General features: G+C 37.2%; 4 protein-coding genes across 5 annotated transcripts; 2 read left to right on the forward strand and 2 right to left on the reverse strand.

Annotated features, from left to right (window-relative positions):
- Window positions 1–10,034: 10,034 nt before the first annotated feature.
- Window positions 10,035–13,522, reverse strand: LOC110797438 (glutamate receptor 2.6-like). 2 transcript variants are annotated; one of them, XM_022002553.2, is made up of 4 exons: window positions 13,105–13,514; window positions 12,740–13,007; window positions 11,397–11,818; window positions 10,035–10,406 (listed from the first exon to the last, which is right to left on the reverse strand). In XM_022002553.2, exons 1-4 carry the CDS (start codon window positions 13,438–13,440, stop codon window positions 10,146–10,148), a joined length of 1,287 nt encoding a protein of 428 aa, XP_021858245.2. In that variant the 5' UTR covers window positions 13,441–13,514; the 3' UTR covers window positions 10,035–10,145. The 2 variants fall into 2 exon arrangements, with proteins under 2 accessions (XP_021858245.2, XP_021858247.2); XM_022002555.2 differs by having other exon boundaries at window positions 10,270–10,406; window positions 11,368–11,818; window positions 13,105–13,522.
- A 997-nt stretch (window positions 13,523–14,519) lies between these two features.
- Window positions 14,520–17,777, forward strand: LOC110797452 (putative leucine-rich repeat receptor-like serine/threonine-protein kinase At2g04300). Its single transcript, XM_022002569.2, has 7 exons — window positions 14,520–15,509; window positions 15,815–15,913; window positions 16,144–16,367; window positions 16,453–16,582; window positions 16,693–16,746; window positions 16,923–17,112; window positions 17,206–17,777. Exons 1-7 carry the CDS (start codon window positions 14,732–14,734, stop codon window positions 17,618–17,620), a joined length of 1,890 nt encoding a protein of 629 aa, XP_021858261.2. The 5' UTR covers window positions 14,520–14,731; the 3' UTR covers window positions 17,621–17,777.
- A 127-nt stretch (window positions 17,778–17,904) lies between these two features.
- LOC110797453 (glutamate receptor 2.6-like) lies at window positions 17,905–20,120 on the reverse strand. The gene is made up of 4 exons (XM_022002570.2): window positions 19,719–20,120; window positions 19,319–19,595; window positions 18,408–18,826; window positions 17,905–18,324 (listed from the first exon to the last, which is right to left on the reverse strand). The coding sequence occupies exons 1-4, from the start codon at window positions 20,058–20,060 to the stop codon at window positions 18,049–18,051; spliced, it is 1,314 nt and encodes a 437-aa protein (XP_021858262.2). The 5' UTR covers window positions 20,061–20,120; the 3' UTR covers window positions 17,905–18,048.
- A 607-nt stretch (window positions 20,121–20,727) lies between these two features.
- Window positions 20,728–24,445, forward strand: LOC110797465 (putative leucine-rich repeat receptor-like serine/threonine-protein kinase At2g04300). The gene is made up of 8 exons (XM_056841201.1): window positions 20,728–21,647; window positions 21,744–21,842; window positions 21,928–22,172; window positions 22,266–22,395; window positions 22,516–22,578; window positions 23,122–23,314; window positions 23,495–23,955; window positions 24,054–24,445. Exons 1-7 carry the CDS (start codon window positions 20,855–20,857, stop codon window positions 23,922–23,924), a joined length of 1,953 nt encoding a protein of 650 aa, XP_056697179.1. The 5' UTR covers window positions 20,728–20,854; the 3' UTR covers window positions 23,925–23,955; window positions 24,054–24,445.
- Window positions 24,446–25,161: the final 716 nt, after the last annotated feature.

Raw genomic sequence — 25,161 nt, forward strand, 5'->3', positions numbered from 1 at the left:
TGTCTGGTGTTATGCTGATCAAGTCAGCCAGGCCTGCCAGCCATTTTCCTGCTTGATTAGTTTGGCCAATTTTGGGATGTACTTAGCCTGATTAGATTGTTTAGGCCATTTAGGTTTTAAGGCTACTTCAGGTCAATCCAGTCCCCAGTGCACCCTATGAATCTATGATCAACTCTAGTCAGTCCCCAATACAAGTATCTATTTTGACTATCAATTGTGATTTATACGGAATACTTGAGAAAAAAATACTTAAGATTTTCTTACCTTTTTTGTGACACCACTAAGGTATCAGGAAAGCTACCTACTATCGGGCAACATACCAAATATTTGCAATAACAAGTATATCTGAACCATCTGACTAAATCAACAAAACCAATCATAACCACCAGAACTTAATGAAATAAACTGGAGAAAACAGATAATAACCACTTCAAACTTTCGTATTAAAGGCAGCATAAAATAATAAAAATGCAGCAAATTAAAATAACCAACAAAACTTTAACATCATCTCACCTTGACAAATCCAGGACGACGATCCAGATTCAAATGCAGGTTCTTAATATGACCGACATCTCCGAAAGCATTAAGGAGATCCTCTTCCTGTGCCTCTTCATGCACTCCTGTGACAAGTACAATCCAGCCTTCAATTGCTGCAATGAATCAAACTTTGTTAGAATTCTGCTTGCAGAAATTTCAACTTAATTGTAATCATATAAAAGGAAAGAGAAATACAGGGAAATTTAAAATTCAACTACTACAACTCTGAAATTCACAACCACAAGCAAGACTTCAGCAGTACATATATAAGAGCTTGTATCCTTTCCTTTTAGATATAAGAGAATTGAAACGAAACATAAATACCTTTCCATATCTAAGGAAAGGAAACAAGCTCGGACCCCTTGTTTATCAGAGTTGGTTATGTTTGATCTGTCAAGCTACCAAGGAATACAGACAAGAGAAAAAGAAAAGAATATGTCTAAAGGTTTACCTTCAAGGGAGGAGACTTGGTGACCTCTACAGTCGGAGGCTCGGAGTCAATTTGGTCAGGATTCTCTATTCCCAAGTTTGGAATTACAAATTCATCAGTGTCTGGAAGTAGCATGAGAATGAATTAAATAATACAATGAAAAACTGACTAAAAAGTACGAACGTTCAGGTTCAGAAATCAACAGAAATTCCAACAAACTAAAAACATGGTTTGCTAATCATGGAAGAGCAATATGCTTTTTTTCCCAACCTCCTACCCACATATTCTACTCCGTACTGTCTTCTTCCCTATCTTCCCTATATTTATTTATGTAGCCTTGGCCTATATCCATGCATAAGACCAAGAAAGTGTGGATCAAAATTACAATAGCGGGTTAGCACTCCATTTACAAGAACTCACGATTCTAGTCCTTGTAACTTCTATCTTGCATCACTTTAGTAATTAAACACTTTTTTCAGTTTTCAAACATTTTGCCTACACAAAAACTTCTAAAAAAAGGAAATTTTAACATGAATGAGAACCTAATAGGTCATTCTCATTCCTTTCATGTATATATATACTCCTTATATCTATAAGTTATTCCCTCCGTATTTTAAAAAGACATACTTTGACCGATACATAATTTTAGGAGAGTGAGTTGAGTTTATTAAAATAAGATGAAAGTGGGGTAGTGGGTGGTGAATTATTTATTATAGTAAAAAGATGATGTGAGTAAGTGTGGTAAGAAAGAGAGAAATATTAATATAAGAGAAGTGAAGACCAAAATATGTAAAAAAAAGAAAGTGTATATCTTTTTAAAATTCAACCGTTTACGAAAAGTGTATCTCTTTTTAAAATACGGAGGCAGTATTTAAATTCTTATAGGTTCTAATTTTAATTTTCAGACAATGTGAACGACTACCCAAATTTTGTTCTCGTCAAATTTAATATATTATTACTAATTTACTATGTCTACATGTTAGTGAAGGACTACCCAAAATATATTTTTAGAACCAGAGGGGGCAGATCAATTGATCTGACTTCAGTTGCGTAACATGATTTTGAATATTTCAAAAAAAACAAACACTACTACAAAAAAGGGCATAGAGTACTGTTGAAATACACTTTATAGGACGCCTTAGAGGCGTTCTCCAACTCAGCGCACTATAAAGTTTATAAAACGCGTAAAATAAGCGTTTTATATACCTAGTTATAAAGTACAGTGATAAGAGATAAGCGTCCTCTATTCCCTTCCTAAAATCAGAAAATAAAGAAGGAATGTAGAACGGTTAACGTACATAACCGTCTCCTATACTCTATAATAAAGCGCGCCTTCCGTACATAACCGTCCTCTATTCTTCCTGTTAAATATTGAGATATAGAACATCTTACGTACATAGGCGTACTATATACTTCATGTTTAATATTAAGATAGAAAGTTGTTTTCTTACACAAACGTTCTATATTCTACCTTTTTTTAATATTATTTAAAAATAGCAGCACACACATCCCTAAAATAGGATATTACGATTCTAGTATGTAAACCAAATCTAAATAGATAAAATAAAAATGATATTCACATGATCTTTCCAAAAATCCTTTCATTCAATAACAAAATAATATTGTTCGTTCAATAACAAAATCCTATTATTCATTGATAAAATATAAATGATCTACACAAGGTACGGCAAAAACAAAAAATCCAATATTACTATAAAAATAAAAATAAAAATAAAAAATAAAAAATTCAAAGACCTAGCCTCTGCAGCAGCCACTGGAGCTTCTGCAGCAACTGGGGATGGTGTAGCAGCAAGAGCAGCTTCTGCAGCAATAACAGATTCTGCAGCAACAACTTCTACAGCAACAGCAGAAACCCGTCTTGGCAGTTCTTCTGCAGGAATGAACTGAGGTAACCATCTACTTGAGCTAGCTTTAGTCACACTAGATCATCGTCATCATCATCATCTTCTTCGTTATTTGGTTGGTGATATTCGGTAACGTATGAGCCTTTATTGGTGTTCGGCTACCATAGCAAGAATTTGAGTTCGGATATTTTTGCACTTTTAAGCTTAGCTAGAAGCAAGAGTAAAATACTTCAAAGTACCTATAATAAAAATTGGGGAAAAACCGATGCAAAGTGTTAACGATCAACTCTACGATTGCTAATCTGCAGTCGTAGTGTTGGTCATGTGAGTGTGCTGTAAAATAACAGGGGGCAAAAGAAACACTAAGACTTAGGACTTGGATCCACATTTTACAAAATTAATAATGGAAAATACTTTAACAGTACGGAAGTTGTAACCTTCACAGCGACTTTTTGGCCATTACGCAAATGTGCAACATGAACTTGTACAAGGGAAGCACTTGCTATGGGAACAAGATTAAATTTGGTGAAAATCTGCACATAACAGGGCATAAATCAGTTGCAAAGATGTGTTGCTACCGAACAGATTTCAAGTATGTTTCATTAAGAAGGAAATAAAATTTTGAGCTCCAGCTCCTCATAGGAGGAAGCAACTTGCTCTGTTTCCTGCCTATTGGCTAGGCACCAATACGAGTGAGTGAAGTAAGCCCTCATCTTACTGGGGAAAATAAAATCTAGCAAGAAGTTGGAAGAAGCAAAGAATAAAAGGGGAGAAATATAACAGGAGTTCTTCTTAAATAGACACCTCCTCCACCATAGAACCCTACTATTAGATGAGTCGTCTCGTCTAGCTTAGGCAACAAATTCAGTCCCCCTCTTATCAGTATTAAGAAATCCGAAAAGGATAATTCAAATCGTTCAAGTACCATTCCAAAACACCACCTCATCCAGCCTAGCCTTTTTGAGGAGAGACCCCACAAGAATCGGGAACTGTCATGCCAAAAGGGTACTTAGAAGTTAGAACTACTCTATATGTATATTAAGCTCTCCTACTGTCGTTATTTCAAAGCAGTGCCAAGTCCTGAATAAAATCATACTTCTTTACTAAAAGTTACATTTCCTCAACCTGCCACTCTCTTAAATCTTAATGGAAGCATATAGTTTCTTGGTGGTGCTTCTCTCTAATGTACTATTGTATATTGGAACTGCCCATTTGGTTGCTATCTCAACTTTTCAAGAACATAGAAAACATAAATGAAGAAAGATGTAAGAGTAAAATAGCAATGTATGAGCTCAAGGAAGAAGATACACAATACACAAAAACATGCACAAACTTTGCTTAAAAAGGTCCCGTGGGAGAAAAAGGACAAAGATGAACATACTTCATCTGGCATCACTCTAAGCTCCTTCTTAATGACATCACACACTTGATCATATGACGAAACCAGACATCTATTCAATATAGACTCCCTCGTCATTTTTACATACTCTTCGGGCACCAGATATTCCTGACTCGAAGATGAAAGAAAAACCATCAGAACTGTAGAAAAAAAGAAAGAAATCATACATGCCCTATAACAAGTCTATTAGATATACTCATGCCAAGCCTACAAGTCTATCACAAGTAGAAATTTCGGTTTGATTTCTGTCATCAACGCTAGAGAGTATAAGGCATACCAATTGACTAATATGTTGACTAAGCTTAATATATATTCCTCCGTTTCTGAAGCATAGATCTTGAAGCTTATGAGCACTACTAAGATGAACTTCATGTTTCATTTTTGAATACTCAGTTCTCCCTTCTGATAATCCCCACAGAGAATATTCATAATCTGATTCATGCAGAAAGAAATCAGGCAAATCAGGGAAAGAGTCAGTGTAGTCTAAACTGACTGAATTTTGTACTTTTATGCTAATATATGACCTTAGGCATCTGTTTGCCATTCTTAAATCTGATTAAGCTGAATGGTTAACACTACCAATATAACTACTGACTTTCAGTTCGTCATTCTTAAATCTGATTAAGCTGAAGGGTTAACACGTACCTTATTTCAGGGAAAACCAAATGAACATGCCAAATAAAAAATCATGACTCTTGGTATTAAAATAAAAGTTGGGTAAAGGAAATTCAGATATTGCTTACATGAGGAGTCTGAGGACATAGGGAGGAATCGGGGATTTGGAGGGGTATATGGGTCATTGTAACAAATTATTAAGTCCTTTGTTACATTAAAAGTAAAAATTGGCAATTTGAGTAATGAATGCAGCTACAAATTGAAAGAAAGAAAGAAAGAAAGAATACATACATTTGACGGTGAAAACATTAATTCATGCACAGGCCCTTCATGACCACTTAGAACATCAAGCAAACGTCTTGTTTTCATTGACCAAACAAAAATCTGACAGAAAAAAGAGCATATTGTATAAGATATGTTCTACAACACAATACCAATATGAGGATTGAGGGGTGAAACCTTTTAAATAAATATGTACCTCAAATGAGTCTAAAGTACCAACACATATCACTTCACCACTCTGATCAGCAGTTAAAGAAACAAACTGCCTAGGAGAAGGTGTAGTAAATGTCCTAAAGTTCTGATACCGGAAAAGATCCCATGCACGAACTGTTCCACCCAAAGACGCACTTAACAGGCTATGATGGTTAGCCATAAAATGGAGGGTTGTGACTGCATTAGTATGTTCGGGAAATGTCACAAAACAAAATCCTGATGAGACATTCCAAACCTGCAAAACGGAGGTAAACTTAAGCATCTAGTCACGGAAGCCTGCGAAAATAGCAAAGCCTGCTATTATATAGCACAAATGCAATATACAGTGCAAGATGAATACATCTATATTCAACCGCAAATACACAAAGTAACCTTTCAAATAATCATGTCAATTTACTCAATGACAGTTCAAAGGTTGGAGCTCAAAATATCTGACAAACATAACAGATCAACGAAATACAAAAGGAGGGAATAAGCAACAAATAGACACTGGCTATGCAAGAAAAGAAAATAGACTGCAATAAATTCAACATCAGCTCACCTTGATTTAGTTATCATCAGCTCCAGTAGCCAGGAGCTGAGAATCAGGTGAATAAGCAAGACAATTCACGTCCAAATAATGGCCCTGTTGCTTCAAAATATAACTCTCTGACTTCCATTCCCACACAAGCAGCGGGCCAAACCTTGCACATCCAAAGGTCAACCAGTTACCCAAGTCATTAAAAACAACAGTAGTGATCTTCTCCCGCAAAATCGATAACAAGTGTATGCAAACAAAATCAGGCATTAGTACAACCCAAAAGCCCCACTTGAATACCCCACAACTACAAGATCAATCCCCTGGTGATAATCGCAGGCAGTCACTTTAGCCGGTGCTTGCATAAAGTAATCCTTCTTCAGTAACTCCCACTTCATCTTATGCAACAAAAGCTCACTTCCTTCATCCTCAAAATCCTTTTCTTTCCCATCAAACTCCTTCCTCTTCTTCACACTATCCACGACATTAACATCATCGCCACCAACACCACCCTCCTCGTCCATCTTATCAGGCGTCTCTCTAACTGCAAATTTCAATTTAATAAGACTTAAATCATATTAACAATGTGATTGGACTAAATTCACTAGATTTTTCGACAATAATCCTACTAAATTAAATGTAATAATTATTATACCCTCGTCTTTGATTCGACCTAAAACTTCAATTATGAAAGTCTTTTCCACACAAGTATCAACATGGATTCGACATTACAATTTCATAAATAAGAAAATTATTAGTTGACGGATAAAGATATACAACAAAATTAAGATTACCAACCTCGAAATTCGGAGTGTGGAGAGTCGACGTTCACCAGAAGTTGCAAAGAAGCAGCGGTACAGTAGTGCGGCGGTGATCCGTGGTGGTGCGTGATTATGGTTTAGGTTTTGCGGGAGATTGAATTTGGGGGGTTTTGTCAGAAAAGTTTAGGTTTTGCTCGATTATGGTTTAGGTTATGCAGGAGATAGAATTAAAAGTTAGAATGTGTAGGTTTTGGTTTTTCCTAGAGGTTTTGATTTTGCGGGAGGTTTGATTAATTTAGCCTGCCGCCATTGCTTTGGTAGAATTAGTGTTTTTTTTATAAAATAAATAAATTAGAATATAGTACGCAGTTATCAACGACTTAAAACACCGCTTTATATGTTATTGATAGATTCGATTCATATACATGTATATATTAAATATAATTATTATTTTATTATGGTACAAAATATGAAACGGTTAGGTGACGCAATCGTTCTCTATTCTTTCTCCCATAGAACTGTTATTAGAGAAAACCGTACTCTATTCTCCTATGAAACGCTTAACACATGTAACCGTACTCTATTTAGCGTTACTTATTCCAACTTTTGTAGTAGTGAAAATCAGAATCCAAACAAATTTATAGATGAAATCAGGAAACTTTGATTAAGTAATTAAGTTGTACTGTTGTAGATGAAAAGAGAAGTTACCTGGGACTCATCATATCGATCTACAATTAACAATTTTATCTCCGAAATTCAATCAGACACTTGCTAAATAAGATCAATATCAAAGAAAATTCGAGTCAAACTACATCGCATCATCAACAACAAATAAAAAAAATACTAAGTTCATTTTGCTAACTGCTTAGAGACTCCATAATCAAATTCAATTGAGAACAAGTACATAGTTTGCTAGCTATCTTATTGATTGCACACAGTTATGAAAAATAAATAACATAACATAACTTAAAGGTGATGTAAACACCATTCAAGACACATAATTTCTGGAAAATATTCATGTTAGTTGAAGAATGATCGAGAAATAAAGTCCGACGTATATGCGTAGTATCATAGAAGTAGTTTCAAAGATTCAATATTGAAGAACCACCTCATTCTACTAAACACTCTCCATTTAATCCACCCCAATGAACATTTCTCTACATCTTTACATCAAGAAAACAGTCTACTAGGGACACAAACACAGTGCCTATCCGAAACCACACAAGGCAGCCACATACACGGATACACCCAAAGACATGGGAAACTCAAAATTAGCTGCCAATCATAAACATATATGGCAACATACTGAAATTCCAAATTCTCATAATCTTTCTTCAATTAGATTCAAGATATCTAGTTTGAAGTTCAGTTTTAGCACAACAAAAAAGACCAGGAATCAAGAGGAATTCATAAAAATAAAAATTAGGAGAGAGAATACCCCAAGCAACAGTACACTCTTCACTGGTAGCACTCGCCTGGTTTGCTTGGCACTCAATGCCTATTCAAAATCAACATCAACAAATCAAAATCAATTTTTGACAAAAACCTTTAAAATAAATTACCCTAAAAAATTGAGGGAAAAGAACTCACAGAGATCCATGATGTGGTTCCTACAAATTGCGCAATTATCGACCACAATATCTGCCGAAAATCGACCCCGAAAATCAACAAAAAACAGTAGAGAATCCTCCATTAAATTAGGGTTAGGGTTTATGAAGATATTTGAAGCTAAAATGGTAGAAATAATAATTACCCCAAGCCCAGAGAGAAACGGCGTTCCTTTTTTTGATCTCGAAACGCTTCGATTTCTTGATAGATGAAGATGGGCCAGCAGCAGCGTTAGAACCCTCGCCGACGGGAACAAAATTTGACACCAAAAACCAATCTCTATTCCCAAGAACAATAATTCAAAATTAACAGAAAAATTCAGTTATGAAGACACCTTCTTTGAAATTATAGAGAATGAGGGAGAGAAGATCTTCCATGGAAAGGGGCGGATGGTTTGAGGAGTTTTGAACCGGGAAGAGAAGAGAGAGAAATGAATATTTCAGGCTAACAGAAGAAATGAGGAGGAGAGAGAATTAAAAATTAGAGTATATGCGAGTAGTATTTGTTGAAGCGAACATTTAATGCCCCCTTCAACAATTGCTATTGAAGCGAACAATAAAAATGTTCGCTTCAACAACCCTTTATAATGTTTGACCCGCGTTGACCAATTACTTGTTGAAGCGTATTTCTCTATGCCCCCTTCAATAAGGGGGCTGTAATAAGTGTTTTTTCTACTAGTGTGGGCTCAAATTTATGTGTTGCCAAAGAGTGTGTTGCATGACATTGGGAAGATCTGTAGGGCCTTCTTGTGGAGTGGACAAGCATACAGTCAGAAACCTAGCAATGTTTCTTGGGATAATACTTGTTGTGGCAAGAAATTTGGTGGTTTGGGTTTTAGGGATATAATTCTGTGGAATACAGCAGCAATGGGCAAATATGTTTGGGCTCTGACTATTAAGCAGGATAATGTGTGGATCAAGTGGATCTCTTCAGTGTATCTCAAAGATGGGGATTGGTGGGAGTACAAACCTCCAGTTGCTGCAAGTTGGTATTGGAAGCAAATCTGTAAAACAAAAGAACACCTGAAGCAGTTCTTCACTCAGTCTGACTTCAGAGGTATGACAACTTATTCTGTGAAGCAGGTTTATGAAACCATAATTGGCAATAAACCTAGAGTACATTGGGACAAAGTAGTTTGGAATAGATTGAATAACCCCAAACATAGATTTATTGGCTGGCTAGCTATGCAGTCAAGACTCCAGACCACCTCAAAGCTGGCCAGAATTGGAGTTAGTCAGTCAGCTATGTGTTTGATCTGTGGGCAAGGAGATGAAACTCATCAGCATCTGTTTTTTCAATGTGTTTATAGTTGTGCCTGCATCAGAGCTGTTAAATCCTGGTTGGGTATGTCCACTAATAGTAACAACCTCATCAGTTTGATTAATCAAATTGGTCATAGCAGGTGGTCTAAATTTAAGAAGCAGGTATATTATGCAGTTTTGATGGTTGCAGTGTATCTGATTTGGAATTGTAGGAATACTAGTTTCTGGGAAAACTATGTTCCTACTGTGAATCATACTGTGAACAAGGTGAAGCAAGTGGTGAGAGGTAGAATACATGCTGTCATGCCTAAGAGTGTTAGCAAAAGAGACAGTGAGTGGTTCATGAGTTTGTAATGTTGTAGCTTGTTGTTTTTTGCAGCTTTGTATAGCTGGTTGTTGCTGACTCCTTGTGATTAGGGTCCAACCTAGTTGGTTCGTAATGCTTGGAGTTAGCTTAGGTTGTATTCTTGTTTGACATTAATATATCTCTCACTTGCTTAGCAAAAAAAAAAACCGAACCATAGTAATCATCACATGATACGATATTAAGTATAGATAAATAAAACTTTGGTAATTTTATTAGTAACCTTAATCGAATTAATTACTCGACTTTGGCAATCACAACAATTAATGTACTAGGTGTGATTGTGTGAAGCTCAGTCCCGTACAGTAAGATAAAAGTATAACAGTATAACCACAAGTACGACAACAAATATGGCACTCGCTATTGGGAGCCAAAGAGACACTCGTTCTTGAAACGTGGAACCAATGGCTTCAGTCGTCTTTTCCGGACATTTATTATCCAAATCACCAATCGTCCTGTCTTGAATCGTTTTGATCTCACCATTGTCAATTAGTCTTACAATTGCTTCCGAGAATTTGTCAACTAAACGAGGTGATTGATTTTTAGGAAATGCCTACATGAGAAACCAGATCGAACATAATGTGAGAGTGGATGCATCACCAGATAAACATATATACAACAATTTAGTACTTTTGATAGATCGAGGGGAAAAGATACTTAAGCTAGCTTGAATATACTACACAAAGTTTAAAGTGTTTTTAATCAATGCAAAAAGGTGGAGAATAAGTATTGGAAATAAAAAATGATGAAGAGAGAGTTACAAAGTAAAAATGATGTAAACTGTATTTGATCTTTGGTCTTGAACCCCCAAGACGTACTTTAACTCACTACAAGAATTTGTATCTTTAATGACAACCTAATAACGACGGGTCAAATATCACGTCGTAAAAGCCTTTTGTAACGGGGATAACAAACAAACAATGATGGGAACAACCGTCGCAAATGTCTTTCAAGACGAGTTTACGATGGGATTTTTCATTAATGACGGCCCCCTTTTATGACGGGTTCGTTACAGGAAATCCCGTCGTTAATCAACGATTATGCGCCTTTAGCGACGGAATTTCCCGTCGTTAATGGTACAATTTCTTGTAGTGACTAACTAAGATCATTGACGTCCACAAGATTTTCAATATGCCATTACTTGTACTTAGGTTTTATTATAATTAACAAAAATGTATACCCCCTCCGTCCCTTAATACTCGCACCAGTTTGACCTGTGCGGAGTTTAATACATTTGAATTGACTTATTAATTTAATGGGTGTTAATTGATAGTGGAGTATTTTTTAATATAGTTAGTGGGAAATGTGTAAGCGGTGGGGAGTAGTGAGTGAGGGGTGTGGATTTTTAAATGATTTTTTGTAGGAAGTTAGGGGTGTAGGTGGGGTAGTAGGTAAGTGTGAGAAATAATATATAATATTGATAAAGATTTTCATTTATAAAAGCGGTGCAAATATTAAGGGACGGCCCGAAAAGGAAAGCGATACGAGTATTAAGGGACGGAGGGAGTACATACAAAGGAGAAGAGGAGTGAAAGAGACATACAAAGCCAAGTCCTGTGGATTTGAGACGGAAATTGGGGACTAGAACAAAATCATCGCAATGATTCTCTTGGAAAAGCTTAAGATGATGAGTTCCAGCAATAAGAGCGTCAACACCGCCCTCTTCGGTTCCTTTTTGTAGCTTGTCGAGCATTTCCACTTCTGAATCCAACTCTACCAATTGCGATTCCGATAGACCTCCTTTACTTACCAACAAATTTTTAACAAAGGCACCTTGTCGATAACCTACCTTCGATCCCTTTCTTTTAAGGTCATCTAGGGTTTTTATATCACTAACCTGGCGTTGGGTTGGAAGCGATAATGATGAAGTTTGGCGTGGCATATAAGAAGATATCGTGAGCAGTGAAACCATTAGAACTAGTATAATAGCTAGTCTTGTGTACATTATTGATCCCATTATTGGCTCTGCATTATTAAAACACAATTAAAACATAATACAAGGCTAATAATTGGGGATGTCAACCATATTGTATGTACGTTAGATTATATACCCGTTTTTCTTATATGCACCCGGAATAAGGTACCTCCACTAATATAAAAAAGTTTACATGCTCATGTACCTATGTTAGAGATGGTCAGTGGGTCGGGTCTGACTCAATCCACCGTGACACAGCTCCCATAATGGTCACGTGGGTAGGAACCACTTATGATCCTTGACACAATCCGCCCCACTCAGATATTTTTCTTGATTTGTCATGGGACGAGCTTTTTCAACACAACCCATATCAACCCACCACATCAGACCTGACACAACCCACCATGACACACCCGACCCACCCAACCCGAAACACAAACCCAACCCTGTGACCCACCAAACCCTCCATCCTAATTTAAACTATTTTTAATATTTAAAATGCTAATAAATTTTAGTTTTATAGTTTAAATGTACATTAACTACACTTATAAGAGTATGAAATAACATAAAAATTTATTAAGTTCATATAAAATTTATAATTTTTTAACGCTTAAGTAATCATGCAAACCCACCTGACCCAAATAAGCTCCTAAAACTCGTCTAAATCCTTCTAACCCACCTGAGCCCTCAGAGTCACACCAAGCCCCATAACCTATCGTAAATCACCAAACACATCGGACCCACTCAACCCGCACAACCCATCACGACCCATGACCCATGTAACCCACGACCCATCATGTACTGTGTCCATTTTTCCGGACACAACCCATGATTCGACCCACCTTAAGTTAACTGAGATAGGTTGTGTGTCAATTATCCTTGACCCACGACACACCAAACTCACCCTACAGGCCATCTCTAACCTAGGTGCACCATTCTTTTTCAACTTATTACAAATTGTATATATTTACCTGCAGGTCGTAGCGGTAACTTCTTACGGTTGTATTGACAAAATATCCTAATCCAGAAGACAACTGCGAGAAAGACGCCAATGCCGAGTATACCGATTAGTGTCGAAATCACTATTGTGGCTGGTGTGAGAAGAGCGCTTTCTCGGGGTTTAGAGGCCTGCACTCGAACCAACATGCCTATCTCCGAGTCCAAGTAAGGCATTGTAAAATCCACCATTTGCATCCTATAATGTAATATTGTTGTCTCCGCAATCGCACCATCGTACTCCTGTTCTTGTAATGGAATTATTTGTGGTTTAATTATCAATCGAATATCCAAAATATGACTATTAATTCTAGATGGTAGAAGGGGGAAAAAGATGCACCTTATTGTTGACGGCCCGAAGCATATCATCGAAAGTGCCATTCATGGTACCATCTTCCTTAGAAAAGGTAAAGAACTTGTAACGAATAGAAGGTATGGCAAACTCGGCTGCAGCGTTGAAGACATCGATGGAGAAACCACTAAAATTCTTCTGCCCGTTGCTCAAATCTATGATTTTCACAAACTCGTTCAATTCTCTGACAGGAACTAAAAATCGTAGCTCCTTTGGCAACGTTGTTGTTTGGTTTGTGCTATTCTGGCCTATTACATGGACAGGGTAAGCAATGAAAGAAATTGCGAAAAGCAATATCAGAAGGGAATTAAAATATTTCTTCATTTTGTATTAGTATTTGTTTTGTGAATAAGAAAAAAGATGGCAAAAGTAAGGTTGATTTGTTAATTGTATGACCTTGTATCTATATATCAACTATGCCAGTATTTTAGTGCTACTTGCAGTGTTTTATAAGAAACCATACAAGTTGCAACATTAATTTTACCCAGATAGATCAAACAAGTTAAGAAATGGGTCTAGATAAGACGATAAGTTAGGATGAATAATGTTGAAACTTCATGTTGGACATGAACCTGTGAGTTGTCCCGTATTGAATTACAATTACAATGTACTCCCTCCGTCCCTTAATACTCGCACCGGTTTGACCGGTGCGGAGTTTAAGACATTTGAATTGACTTATTAATTTAATGGTGTTAGTTGATAGTGGGGTATTTTTTTAATATGGTTAGTGGGAAATGTGTAAGAGGTGGGGAGTGATGAGTGGACAATGTGAATTTTTAAATAATGTTTTGTAAAGAATAGGGTTGTAGGTGAGGTAGTAGGTAAGTGTGAGAAATAATATAGTATTTGATAAAAATTTCCATTTATAGAAGCGGTGCAAGTATTAAGGGACGGCCCGAAAAGGAAAGCGGTGCGGAGGGAGTACGTGACAAGGGTATCAAATTAGATGTTTACAAAGAAGAGTTTACAAGTCCGCCTATTCATGATGCTTGAGTGTTGATTCATGACTAGGATTCTCGTTGCACTACTGCAGTTGAATGATTCGTTGTTCATAAGATGTTGACTTTGATATGTTAGTTCTAGTTTCTGATTGGTAATTGGTATATCCTATACTTAATTAGGAGATTCAATTATTTGTATTACTTAATCATTGCAAGTTGTATCAAGAGTATATTATTAATCGCTGTCTCATTTTGACTAACAATATTTTAGTTATGTTGGGACGCGGGTGCAGACCTCGAACAAGCATATCGAATGCATTGACCGGAAGAGTTAATTAACCAGAGCTGTCCAAGTCGTCCCTAGTTGTTAATTTAAGAACTTGAAGATGCAATCATGAAGTGTACAAGAATCTCAAGCTTGCAAGTTGGATTTTATTTTTTAATTTGTCAACTTTGGCACTAAAAACAAGCATGACATATTGATACGTACTTCTTTATTCTATATTTGAATGGTCTGCTTTATTAGAAATCATGTCATCTCATCTTAGATTGACTGATCCATCTAAAAGCTAAGAACATCTGTACTTCGATTTGGAGTAAATTAAGAAATTAATCGAGGCACAAAGCGCATTTTCGCTTTGTATTCCTCTAATTTGAGTACAATAATTTGAGAAATGAGTTGTCTTAGGAAGATCATGGGCCTAATCATGATCACCTTGGTACTAGTTTCACCCACATGTAGTGCTGCTGCAGCCGATGACGACGACGATGATCCTCCGTATCATGATTGCCCAGACACAGGCTTTTCTTACAGTTCAGGCAGCACATTTGAAGAAAACCTCAACAACACCCTTTTCACTCAATTGCTTGCTACCCCCTTTCGAACCTTCTCTAACTTCACCAATGGCACAGGTATCGATCGATTATACGCTCTTTACTACTGCAGAGGCGACGTTGATATCGATACATGTCATCAGTGCATTCAGGATGCAATACAGGAAATTGTACAGAAATGCAGACTTAAGAAACAGGGGATTATTTGGTATGACTTCTGCACTTTGCGTTACGCCAACCACACCATATTCTCAGTTGACGAGGAAAGTACTCCCGCACGGCACTATAACCGCACCAGTTCGGTGAGTGACCCAATTCTTGAACCACACCGTCATCTCTTTGAAAGTACTATGACAAGCCTCACTAGCAGTGTTGCTTATGATGGAAATAGGCCTCTTGGTTTTGCTACAAATGAAGCAAATTTATCATCGTCTCAGAAACTACGCGGCCTTGCACAATGCAATCCTTTTCTTACTAGTAATCTCTGTGAACAATGCCTAATGGCTGCTTTTAGGCAGATGGATCTATGGTCTAACACTATTGTATTTACACCGAATTGCAATATTGGGTTCGAGTTATATGGATCACCCCCTCCAACCCCGTTACCACCTCAATCAGGTAATAAAATTTGCTATCTTAATTACATAACTTACTGAAAATCTGAAATACAAGTACCTTATAAGAGGAGAACTATGAAATTTGAGTGTTTAACTTGTGTTCCCTTTTAGTTTATTTTGTTAGGCCTGTTGGCTTTTTGTTCTTTTGAGGCTTGAGGTTGGAGGAGTCCTTCCTAGAAGGTTTTCTCTTCCTCAAGTTCTTTGTGTTGCTTGTGTGTGTTTGTGCTTTTCCGATTCTAATAAATTTTCTTACTTTCAAAAAAAAAGTATGAAATTTGTCCTGAAATTCTTCTTGATTTCGATCAGCTTCGGGGCGATATAAAGTCCTTCTTGCTGTGCTGTTACCTGTCACTATAATGTTACTTATGGGCGGATTTTGGTTCTGGAGGCGGCATCGGTTATCAGGTGACTAAACACCACAACATTAATTCTTATCAAGAATTTAACTTCCTTCATTACATATATATGTTGAAGTATCATGCATTATGTAACCTTTATCATCAATACTTTGTATTAAGCTGGAAATTTGAATCTGACACAAGTAATTTATAAACTCTTCTATGAGGAAATTATAATCCTCATCTTGGTGTTTTCCATCTACCCATGATTTTCAAATATATTGCCACTTGGTACAGGGAAGACTGGCGACGAGATAAAGCCGCCTATAATGGAAGAAACAAGGATGCAATTGGCACGATTTACCTATTCTCAAGTAAAGGACATGACAAATCAACTCAACAGAATTCTAGGAGAAGGTGGCTATGGAATCGTGTACTACGGTCGATTGAGCGACAACCACCGGGAAGTCGCGGTGAAGGTTCTGTCAAAGAATGATGCTCCTAAGCAATTCAGCAATGAGGTTTGTAACTTATGTATGTTCCATGACTTTGTAAAATTTGTGGTTCCATAATTAAAAGCTCAATTAACAAAAGATTATGTAACAGATTAATGTGCTAGGAAGAATTTATCACAAGAACTTGGTTTCTCTGATTGGATACTGCGACGAAGGTTCCGGCAACTTGGCACTTGTTTATGAATACATGTCTGGAGGAGACTTGAAAGTTCTTTTATCAGGTGCACTAGTTATATTATTATAGTTTTAAGTGTTGCATCTCAGTGATTAGCTTATCCAACTAATTAACACTTAAGTACTAATTAATTATTTCTTTGACCATAACATTTAGGTGAGGTTGTAAGCTGGAAAAGGAGACTTGCAATTGCGTTTGACACAGCTCAAGGTGTGCAGAAACGGACTTTTTTTCCTTCCTTTCCTAACAATCCGGCCATAAGATATGTGACTATTACTTGCGGATAGTGGAATGGTTCATGTACTTCTAACTGTTTAATTATTGGTAACTAATATTATTAGTTATTAAAGCATGTATTAAAATCATTTAATAATCTGTGGCACCAGGATTGGATTACTTGCACACTGGTTGCAGCCCACCCATAGTCCATCGAGATGTGAAGCCGGCTAATATACTACTAAATCAACATCTTCACGCTAAGGTAGCTGATTTTGGTTTCTCTAAAATCTTCCCAGCTGAATACGTCTCAAAATTGTCCACTAGGGTCATTGGAACCCCTGGTTATGTTGATCCTCAGTAAGTGCATTTTACTAATTAACTTGAATTAATTAATAAACATTATCATCACATCAGCCCATTTAACAAGACTACGTTTATATATGCCTGTAGGTACCATTCTACCGGGCAAGTGAATGAAAAAAGCGATGTTTACAGCTTTGGAGTTGTTCTGCTAGAGCTTATTACCGGGAAATCAGCAATACTAGAAGGTAATACAAACACTAATTTGGTGCAATGGGTAACTCCTCTCTATGAACGAGGTGACATTGAAAGCATATTCGACTCAAGGCTGCAGCTAGAGGTGGGTGAAAACTACAACACCGTCTGGAGAGCAACAGAGCTGGCAATGAAATGTGTTAAATTAGAAGCAAAACATAGGCCATCAATGACTCAAATTGTTGTAGAATTAAGGGAGTGTTTGGCTTGGGAGAATGCAGATGCTGGGAATTCAAGCTTGGCTGTTACCTCAATCGAGATGATGACTGCTCCAGTTTCAACTACTTCAATGAGCCCACAACCCCGGTAGTACGTATATACTATCATGACTCATAAGAGCTAGCTGCCTGATTTAGTACATAAAATATGGGTTTTATCTGTAGTTATTGTTAGTAGCAGTTAGATGCCTCTAATTACCGGCTTTGTCATTGGTTTCGATGGACAATTGAAAATATATTTTTGTTTTCTTTGCTTTGAATTTACAACGTAGTTTTCGTCTTTCAAACCCGAGATCCCCTCATCACCCGTGTTGCCTATCAGTGGATCCTTCTGAGTTTAGACTAGTTATAGTGGAGAAAATGATCAGATCACAAATCAACCAAAGCAGAAACAGTTGCATTTACATATGTATATACATTAACTTTGTGTCTGGGGTAAAGCAGTCATCATAAGAATGAATGAAAACATGACTATAGAACAAGCACGAGACATACGTCATGGAAGCCGGAAGGTGGTGACTTATTTCATCATGCTCATTACTCCACAATAAGATAAAAGCATAACAAGCACGAGTACAACAACGAATATGGCACTCGCGACTGGGAGCCAAAGAGAGATAATATCTTGAACCGTGGAACGGGAACCAACACTGCTGTTACTGTTATCTTGACATATCTTATCCAAATCCCCAATTGTCCTTGCTTGAATATCTGCGATACCTCCATTGTCAATCAATGCTACAATTGCTCTTGAGAATTTATTTGCTAAAGAAAGAGGATGACCTATTCTAAAAGCCTGCATGAGAAAACCAGCAATTATGTAAGCGCATCATCTAGTAGAAACAGAGGAACTAGAAACAGAGAAAGAGAGGTATGTACAAAGCCAAGTCCTGCAGATTTGAGACGGAAATCCTCGACGAGTGTAAAATTAACACAATTCTTTTCTTGGAAAAGTTTGAGATGATGTATCCCAGCAACAAGAGCATCGATACCATCCTCTTCACCTCCTTTCTGCAGCTTGTGAAGCAATTCTACTTCAGATTTCAGTTCTACCAATTGTGATTCCTCCAGACCTTTACCAACCAACAACTCTCTCACAAAGGCTCCTTGTCGATAGCCTACCCTTGATTTCTTCCTTATAAGATCATCAAACGTCTTTATGTTGCTAACCGAACGTGGTGTTGAAAGTAGTGAATTTGAAGTTTGGCGTGGCGTATAAGAAGCTATTGTGAGGAATAGTACCATTAGAGCTAGTATAATCACTAGTTTCGTATACATTATTGATCCCAAAATTGATCCTGCATTATATGAAATGGGTATTCGTAATCAAGATACATGGTAAATAAACGTTTGCTAAAACAAATGTTGATTAAGGTAAGCAGCATTCTGAGACATGTTACTGAGGTAAACAAACTTTGAATGTCTTAATTCTCTCGACATAACTACCTAGATAAGGTACAGTCTTGATAAGATATACTCTACATGCCAATTTTCTAGGAAGACTAAGAAATGGACCACAGCTAGACGAAGAAGAGCACTGTTCCGACTACTAAAGAGCCGAAGAGACGTGTCATTTCCAAACGACAAAATTAATTGGCAAAAAGGGGACTAACTCCTCAAGTCTATAAGTTTTCACAATATTAGACAATTCAGATGCGCACAAGAAGAGGATTAAACACTTCCATGTTATCATTCAAGTTAACAACGATTATAGATAAGGCAATCATGATAATACGATGATTAAACACTTCCCTATCTTTATGTCTAATTTCATATTATTATATTATTACCTGAGGCTTGTGTCGATGGCGATGCATATTTGAATTTACATAGTTTCCAAATCCAGAATACTACTGCAACGAAGATGGCAGAGCCAAGTATAATGACTAAAACCAGAATTATTTTTGTGATTGGTGTGAGTCCCGTAAGTCTTTCTCTGTTTTCTGTGAGCTGCACACGCACTAGGATGCCTATCTCTGTGTCCAAGTAAGGCGTTGTAAAATCGACCAAGCCCATGTCAATCCTATTACTTACTATTGTTATCTCCCCAACTGCGCCATCGTAGTCCTGCACTTGCAATATGAATTCTGTTCTGTCAATTATTCAATGTATATGGAATATCAAAAATATATGCTCCCTTCAATTCGTCCAATAGCATTTGCATACCAAGTTAATTAACAACATACTCACCTGAATATCGACTTCCTTGAGCATTTCATCAAAAGTGCCTTTCATCGTCCCTGCAACATTAATATAGGGCTCGAATTCGTATTTATGCGAAGGGATGGCGATTTTCGCGGCTTGCTCGAAGACTAAAATGGAGAAACCACTGTATTCATAGCTACCATTTTTCAAATCTCTAACTTTTACAAAATCATCCAACTCTCTTTTAGGTACTAAAAACTTTAGGGTTCGCGACGTATCTGTTTCATTCGTCGAACCCGTACCATCCTGACCGATTACATGGGTGGCTATGCAGAAAATTGTGAAGAGTGATATTAGAAGGGAAGTACCACAATTCTTCCTCTTCATATGTTTCTGATTCTGGTGCAGGTGGCTTAACAGTTAACAGTTTTCGTGTGTTTGTACTTATGTTGTTATAGTCTCGAAATGCCGCTGGAAATATCATATCTGTCAACATTGTAAAACACATGAAAATAATTGGTCGGTTCGGATTTCGGAAGGCTGAATCATCTATTTGCCTAAGTCAGCTCTAGTAATAGTGGCGTAGTGCATATGATGGACGTTTTATAAATTGTAATTTAGGGAATAACCGGTAAACATGTATAGTTTTGTGTTAAATTATCGATTTATATTCATTTCGACGTGCGTGCAGACCTTGATCAAGCATAAGAAACGCATCGATGATTGACCAAAGTATCAAGTTGCATAAAAAGAATTGAGAGAGAAATGTCTATCCCTTTAAGTTAACCTATTCAAATAATATTGTAAATTGTCAACTTTGGCACTAAGAGGAGCAAGTTCATATACTTCCCGCACTCAAAAACTTAAACGTTGACAATGCGCGTAAATAAAAAGTAGAACATATCTCGTGCAACTGTTGTATTGGAGTAGGAACCTTCAAAGACGAAAGGGACTATTTTTGGATAATTTTTTTTTTTAGGAATTTGGCTTTTTGAGTACTTGGAAATGGATTGCATCTATATTGATAGGGTCAACTTGATCAATTAGTCAAAATACTATCTCGATCAGCTCATCTCAAATCACAAAAAGTTCGCCGGAAAGCTGTAATGGTTTGATTTTGAGTAGTGAATTGGTGTATAAACTCAACAGACCTGAATTCCACCAATTGCAACAATTAGATAATGAGTTGTCTTGGGAAGATGCTAGGCCTCATGATCCTGCTACTGTGTCATACACCGATTTACAGTGCTTTGCCAACAGACGACGAGGATGACCCTCCATATCATGATTGCTCAAACAATGCTGAGTTTTCCTACATCCCGGGCAGCATATTTGAAGAACATCTAAATCACATCCTTTCCACACAAATCCTTACTAATACCGCCTTACCAACCTACTCTAAGTTCACCAATGGAACAGGTATTGATCAAGTTTATGCTCTGTATTTCTGCAGAGGCGATGTTGATGTCAATACATGCCGTCAATGCATCAAGTATGCAGTGCAGGAAATAGTACAGAAATGCAAACTTAAGAAACAAGGGATTGTTTGGTACGAGTTTTGCACCTTGCGTTATGCTAACTACGCATTCTTCTCCCTAGATGAGGAAAGTCCTTTCAAACTGCACCGTAACAGCACCAGTTTGGTAAGCGACCCCATTCTTAAACCACACAATGAGCTCATTGATAAAACTATGAATAATCTCTTTATTAAGGCTGCGTATAATAAACTCCCTCTTGGTTTTGCCACAAGTAAAACCAACCTATCCTCGAATCAAAAACTTCAAGGCTTTGCACAATGCAGTCCTTATATCAGTAGTAACCTTTGTGAGAAATGCCTAAGCCATGCTTACAGTCAGATGCATCAATCATCCATTACTACAGTATTTTTGCCGAGCTGCAATATCGGATTCGATTTAGTTGGATCTCCTCCGTCCCCTGGCCCATCTGCATCCCATAAGCCAGATTCCTTATCAGGTAAGTAATAAATCTCTTATCAGGACTTGCGTTTTTTTTCTAAAATACTTCGATGTCCTGATTGATTTCGTTCTTTCCTGTTAACTTTTGAGACAGAGAGGTCTAAAGTCCTCCTCCAGGTACTTTTACCTATCATCATATTCTTCTCAATTGTGGGTGCCTTTTGGTTTTGGAGGTGGCGGTGTCGTCCATCAGGTAAGCTTAAACCTACAATACACACAGCCTCTCTATTCGCTGAGGAAGGATATGATATGATCGAATACATTGACATTACTTTCAGGTGCAGGTGAGACTAACAATACAACAGAAGCTATGGAAGAGGGACCTCAAATCGAAGAATCTAGGCTGCAATTGGCACGGTTTACCTATTCTCAAGTAAAGGACATGACCAATGAATTCAACAGAAAACTAGGTGAAGGTGGCTATGGTATTGTTTATTATGGTTGCTTGAGTGACAACAACAACAAGGAAGTCGCGGTCAAGGTGCTCTCGAAGAATGATGCCCCTAAGCAATTTAGCAATGAGGTTCTTAAATTTTCTTACCAACACTATGTATAACTTTTCTGAATATACATAAGTATGGTGTTATTCATCTCTAATGAAATGATTTTGGCACAGGTAAATGTGCTAGGAAGAATATATCACAAAAACTTGGTTACTCTGATTGGATACTGCGAAGAAGGAACGAGCAACTTGGCACTTATTTATGAGTACATGTCTGGAGGGGACTTGAAAGCTCTTCTTTCAGGTTGCTTAATTTGATAGTTAATTTTCGTTTTAAGTGGTGCATCTTATTCCGCGTATCAATATTCTGCTAATTTTTATGTTTGTCAAACAGTTCTTAACATCTTATCTTCTCTTTTATCAGAAAATGCAGGTGTAGTCGTAAGCTGGAAAAGGAGACTTGCAATTGCCTTCGACACAGCTCAAGGTGAATCCATAACTAACACTCTCTCTCTAACGAACCTTCTTTATGAGACTAATTACAAGAATTATATCATATGTCCTATCTCAATATCTATCACTCACATCAAGTAGTGTGTCATATGAAATTCAAACATAAATCATAATCTGCTACTATTTGAAGAAACACGGGATTACATTATACATCCCAACACTACAAGAAATTGTACTATTAACGACGGGAAATCCCGTCGCGAAAGGCCATTAATTGTTGATTAACGACGGGATTTCCTGTCGCGGACCCGTCATAAAAGGGGGCCGTCGTTAATAGAAAATCCCGTCGTAAATCCGTCGTAAAAGACATTTGCGACGGTTATTCCTGTCATTGTTTGGTTGTTAGCCCCGTCGCAAAAGGCTTTTGCGACAGGATTTTTGACCCGTCGTAATTAGGTTGTCGTTAAAGATACAAATTCTTGTAGTGCAAATTCACAAAGTATACTAATTGTTTTCATTTAGATTTGTGGTTATATAGCATTAAAACCAACTCGACATTATGTATATATATCTACAGGATTGGATTATCTGCACACTGGTTGCAGCCCACCTATTGTCCACAGAGATGTAAAACCGGCAAATATACTACTAAATCAACATTTTCTCCAGGCAAAAGTAGCTGATTTTGGCTTCTCGAAAATATTCCCAGCTGAATACGTCTCAAAATTAGAGACTAGGGTCATTGGAACCACTGGTTATCTTGATCCTCAGTAAGTCCATTCTCCCAACTCTAATTGATATCAATCTAGGGGCAGAATGTTCATCGAGCCCTTCATTATGCTGCTATATTATGCTGTATATTTTCCAATAAAATCCTCGATCAATTAGTATACGTGACTATCATTTCGAGATGTAACAACAATTTGGTAAGCATATGTTTATGACTGCAGGTACCATTTAACAGGGCAGGTGAACGAAAAAAGCGATGTTTACAGCTTCGGAATTGTTCTGTTCGAGCTCATAACAGGGAAGTCAGCAATCATAAAATACACAAACACTCATTTGGTTCAATGGGTAACACCTCTTTACGAAAGAGGTGATATAGGCAGCATATTGGACCCAAGAATACGAGTTGAGGTAGGCGAAAACTACAACACCATTTGGAGAGCAACAGAGCTAGCTAAGCAATGTGTTGAGTTAGATGCAGCACATAGACCAACAATGAGCAACATTGTTATCGAATTAAGAGAGTGTTTGGCTATGGAGAATGTGGATGTCGAGTGTGCGAGCTCCGTTACTACCTCGATGGAGATGATGACTGCCCCAGTTACAATTACTTCAATTGGTCCACAACCCCGGCAGTATTGTATGAAACAATAATGAAAGACAAAAAACGTTAACCAGTATTACGGTATATTAATTTACTTTCGGTTATGTATGTATTAAATTTTTTTTTTGTATATATTCGTATAAAGTTGTGAAAATTTTAGCTATTGCTTATTTGAACAGGAAAAATAAAACATTGGTTATAGCTAATATTGGAGTTCATGCTCATAGCATGAATGCTGACAGCAACAAACACAAAACAGATCATAGTACTACTGCTGACAACAAGCACAAGAGCCAGCTTCTAACTGCCTTGCTCTCACAACTGTTTACTCTAGCTGATCTTAATGCAAGGACTGGTGACATGTCACTTGTGTACACAGATTGATGACATGTACACAGGTTGTTAGAGAAGTTGTTAGAGTCTATTCCTAGTTAGTTGTAGTTGTAACTAACTAACTGATCTAGCTGATCAGTTACTTGTAATAGACTAAGCTTGCTAGCATGACTATAAATACTTGTACATAGTCATGCTCAATAATTAATGTATTCACTTCTTCAAGAACTAAATAAAAAATCTCTCCTCTCTTTCTCTCTAATGAAGTTCTGATTCTGAACTTCTATATGGTATCAGAGCAGGCAAGATCCTGCCACATCAAGTCAGAACAAAGAAAGTTCAACAATCTGTTTGATAAATCTAGTTGATCATTGATCAAATCAAACTTTTCAACTCAATTCAAAGCAAATCAAACTCAATTCCACTCTTCTCAAAGTTCCTGATCAATTCTCAGTTTCAATGGAAACACCTATCAATTCAATGCAAGACCCCAACAGTGTATATTTCATACACACATCTGAAAATCCATATGCAGCTGTGGTTTCTGACAAATTTGATGGAGAAGGATATTCTGAATGGAAAAGGGCCGGGGTATCTTACTGGTTTTTGCAGTCAAGAACAAAGTTCGATTCATTGATGGTTCACTACCCAAACCAGCCCTTAATCATGTTGATTACCAAGGTTGGGACAAGTGCAACAGTATGGTGATGTCTTATCTGTTAAGATCTTTAAGTCCTACAATTGCTAAGAGTGTAGTTTTTCTGTCAACTGCAAGGGAGATCTGGAAAGATTTAGAGGAAAGATTCTCAGTAACCTCAGGTCCACAGTTCTATGGCTTACGGCTAAACCTAAGTGAAATTTCTCAAGGTGGTAGTAGTATCACTGACTTCTCTACCAAACTCAAGATGATATGGGATGAGTTGAGTAGTGCTAAGGCTGTACCAGTGTGTGTTT

Source organism: Spinacia oleracea, chromosome 3 (genome assembly GCF_020520425.1).
Source record: "Spinacia oleracea cultivar Varoflay chromosome 3, BTI_SOV_V1, whole genome shotgun sequence".
NCBI lineage: Eukaryota > Viridiplantae > Streptophyta > Magnoliopsida > Caryophyllales > Amaranthaceae > Spinacia > Spinacia oleracea.

Bases quoted from the DNA above. Each gene is read 5' to 3' on its own strand.
- LOC110797438 (XM_022002553.2), bottom strand. From the start codon at position 13,440: ATGAAGAAATATTTTAATTCCCTTCTGATATTGCTTTTCGCAATTTCT. The intron at 11,819-12,739 runs GTAAATATATAC...TTAATAATGCAG, and splicing joins GTTACCGCTACGACCTGCAG to AGCCAATAATGGGATCAATA. The intron at 10,407-11,396 runs GTATGTCTCTTT...TTTCTCATGTAG, and splicing joins AATCCACAGGACTTGGCTTT to GCATTTCCTAAAAATCAATC.
- LOC110797452 (XM_022002569.2), top strand. From the start codon at position 14,732: ATGAGTTGTCTTAGGAAGATCATGGGCCTAATCATGATCACCTTGGTA. The intron at 15,510-15,814 runs GTAATAAAATTT...GATTTCGATCAG, and splicing joins CCCGTTACCACCTCAATCAG to CTTCGGGGCGATATAAAGTC. The intron at 16,583-16,692 runs GTGCACTAGTTA...CATAACATTTAG, and splicing joins CTTGAAAGTTCTTTTATCAG to GTGAGGTTGTAAGCTGGAAA.
- LOC110797453 (XM_022002570.2), bottom strand. From the start codon at position 20,060: ATGAAGAGGAAGAATTGTGGTACTTCCCTTCTAATATCACTCTTCACA. The intron at 18,827-19,318 runs GTAATAATATAA...CATATAATGCAG, and splicing joins GCCATCGACACAAGCCTCAG to GATCAATTTTGGGATCAATA. The intron at 18,325-18,407 runs GTACATACCTCT...TTTCTCATGCAG, and splicing joins AATCTGCAGGACTTGGCTTT to GCTTTTAGAATAGGTCATCC.
- LOC110797465 (XM_056841201.1), top strand. From the start codon at position 20,855: ATGAGTTGTCTTGGGAAGATGCTAGGCCTCATGATCCTGCTACTGTGT. The intron at 21,648-21,743 runs GTAAGTAATAAA...CTTTTGAGACAG, and splicing joins TAAGCCAGATTCCTTATCAG to AGAGGTCTAAAGTCCTCCTC. The intron at 22,579-23,121 runs GTGAATCCATAA...ATATATCTACAG, and splicing joins TGCCTTCGACACAGCTCAAG to GATTGGATTATCTGCACACT.